This window comes from Cucurbita maxima, unplaced genomic scaffold (genome assembly GCF_002738345.1).
Source record: "Cucurbita maxima cultivar Rimu unplaced genomic scaffold, Cmax_1.0 Cma_Scf00006, whole genome shotgun sequence".
NCBI classification, from domain to species: Eukaryota; Viridiplantae; Streptophyta; class Magnoliopsida; order Cucurbitales; family Cucurbitaceae; genus Cucurbita; species Cucurbita maxima.
Window position 1 is genome coordinate 5,002,750 of NW_019272022.1, and position 1,127 is coordinate 5,003,876.

The 1,127-nt window shown below is 34.0% G+C and overlaps 1 protein-coding gene across 2 annotated transcripts in view; it reads right to left on the reverse strand.

The window, feature by feature from the left end:
* Nucleotides 1–1,127, reverse strand: part of LOC111481177 (chaperone protein DnaJ-like) — a 2,946-nt gene that overhangs the window by 719 nt on the left and 1,100 nt on the right. The window contains exons 4-5 of one of the 2 annotated variants that reach the window (XM_023126535.1): nucleotides 216–289; nucleotides 29–121 (exon numbers count right to left, since the gene is read on the reverse strand). In XM_023126535.1, coding sequence (XP_022982303.1) covers nucleotides 50–121; nucleotides 216–289 — 146 coding nt within the window. In that variant the 3' untranslated portion in view covers nucleotides 29–49. Of the gene's footprint in view, nucleotides 1–16; nucleotides 122–215; nucleotides 290–1,127 lie in introns of both variants that reach the window. The other variant, XM_023126534.1, reaches the window with a different exon arrangement.

Genomic DNA, 1,127 nt, shown 5'->3' on the forward strand with positions numbered 1-1,127 from the left:
TTTTTTTTTTTTTTTTTTTTTTTTTTTTGCATTTGTGGGAATTTCAGTTTCACCAAATAGAATGCTTCATACCGAGGCCATTACAGGTCAAAATAAGGCCTTTGTATCGCTTGAGATAATCCTGCAGAAATAGAATTATATTGGAATACAAAAAACTGCACGGAAGCGTCATAATAAAGTTCCACAAAGAGGAATGATGGAAAGAAACTTAGTACCACTATGTTATCATCATTTACATAAAGCATTCCCTTCTCGTCGTATTCCTGCCTCCTACAAGGATCGCTTAAAACTGCGGAAGGAAATCACACAAGAATCTTAAATTTCAATAACCAATATCTATTTCATGCCCAGTTAACGATACATCTATAGTTCCCTATCACACAAAGAGGCTAAACGGCTAGAAATCTAACACAACACTCAAACTCAACAAAATGAATAAATGGTACTAATTCAAGCCAGGGAAGTTCAACAACACGTGGGTACATTCGTGGGATATTCAAACTTCTAACCTCCTGGTAAACTATAGATGTCTTAATAAGCATTTAGACACCGAAGAATGTTTGTAAGCAAGAGAGAATTTTGAAAATTTGTTACAAAACAACCTAAAAAGGATTATGATGGGATGGATGCTCTTACTCGAATCGTTCTTTGTCAGGATGTAAGATCCATAGTTACATTAATAGGTACAGAACTTTTTATCCTTGTGCATGTCAACATTTTCAAACATAATATATTGCTAAACAAGATATAAAAAATACGAATGGGGATTGAAAAACTCTGGAACCAAATTTAGTAATACAATGCACTTCAAAAGTTCTTATGTGGTTCCGTGCTCATCTTGGGATAGCTAACTACAAGGGCATAGACCGAGACAATCAAAATTTTACATTTGAACTTTTTACATTTAACTACTTAATTTAAGACAAATCAATTGCTACCCCCTCCTCCTTCTATTTGCCTCGGTAAACAACCTACCAACATATTCATAAACAAAGTTGAACTCAAACCATAAAACTCGCCTAAAAGAAGCAACCCAAAAGTGCTGATGTTCAGCTTGAATGAACATCATACAGGGAAATATTCCCAACATCTAGAACATGGCAAAAAAAAAAAAAAAAAAAAAAGAA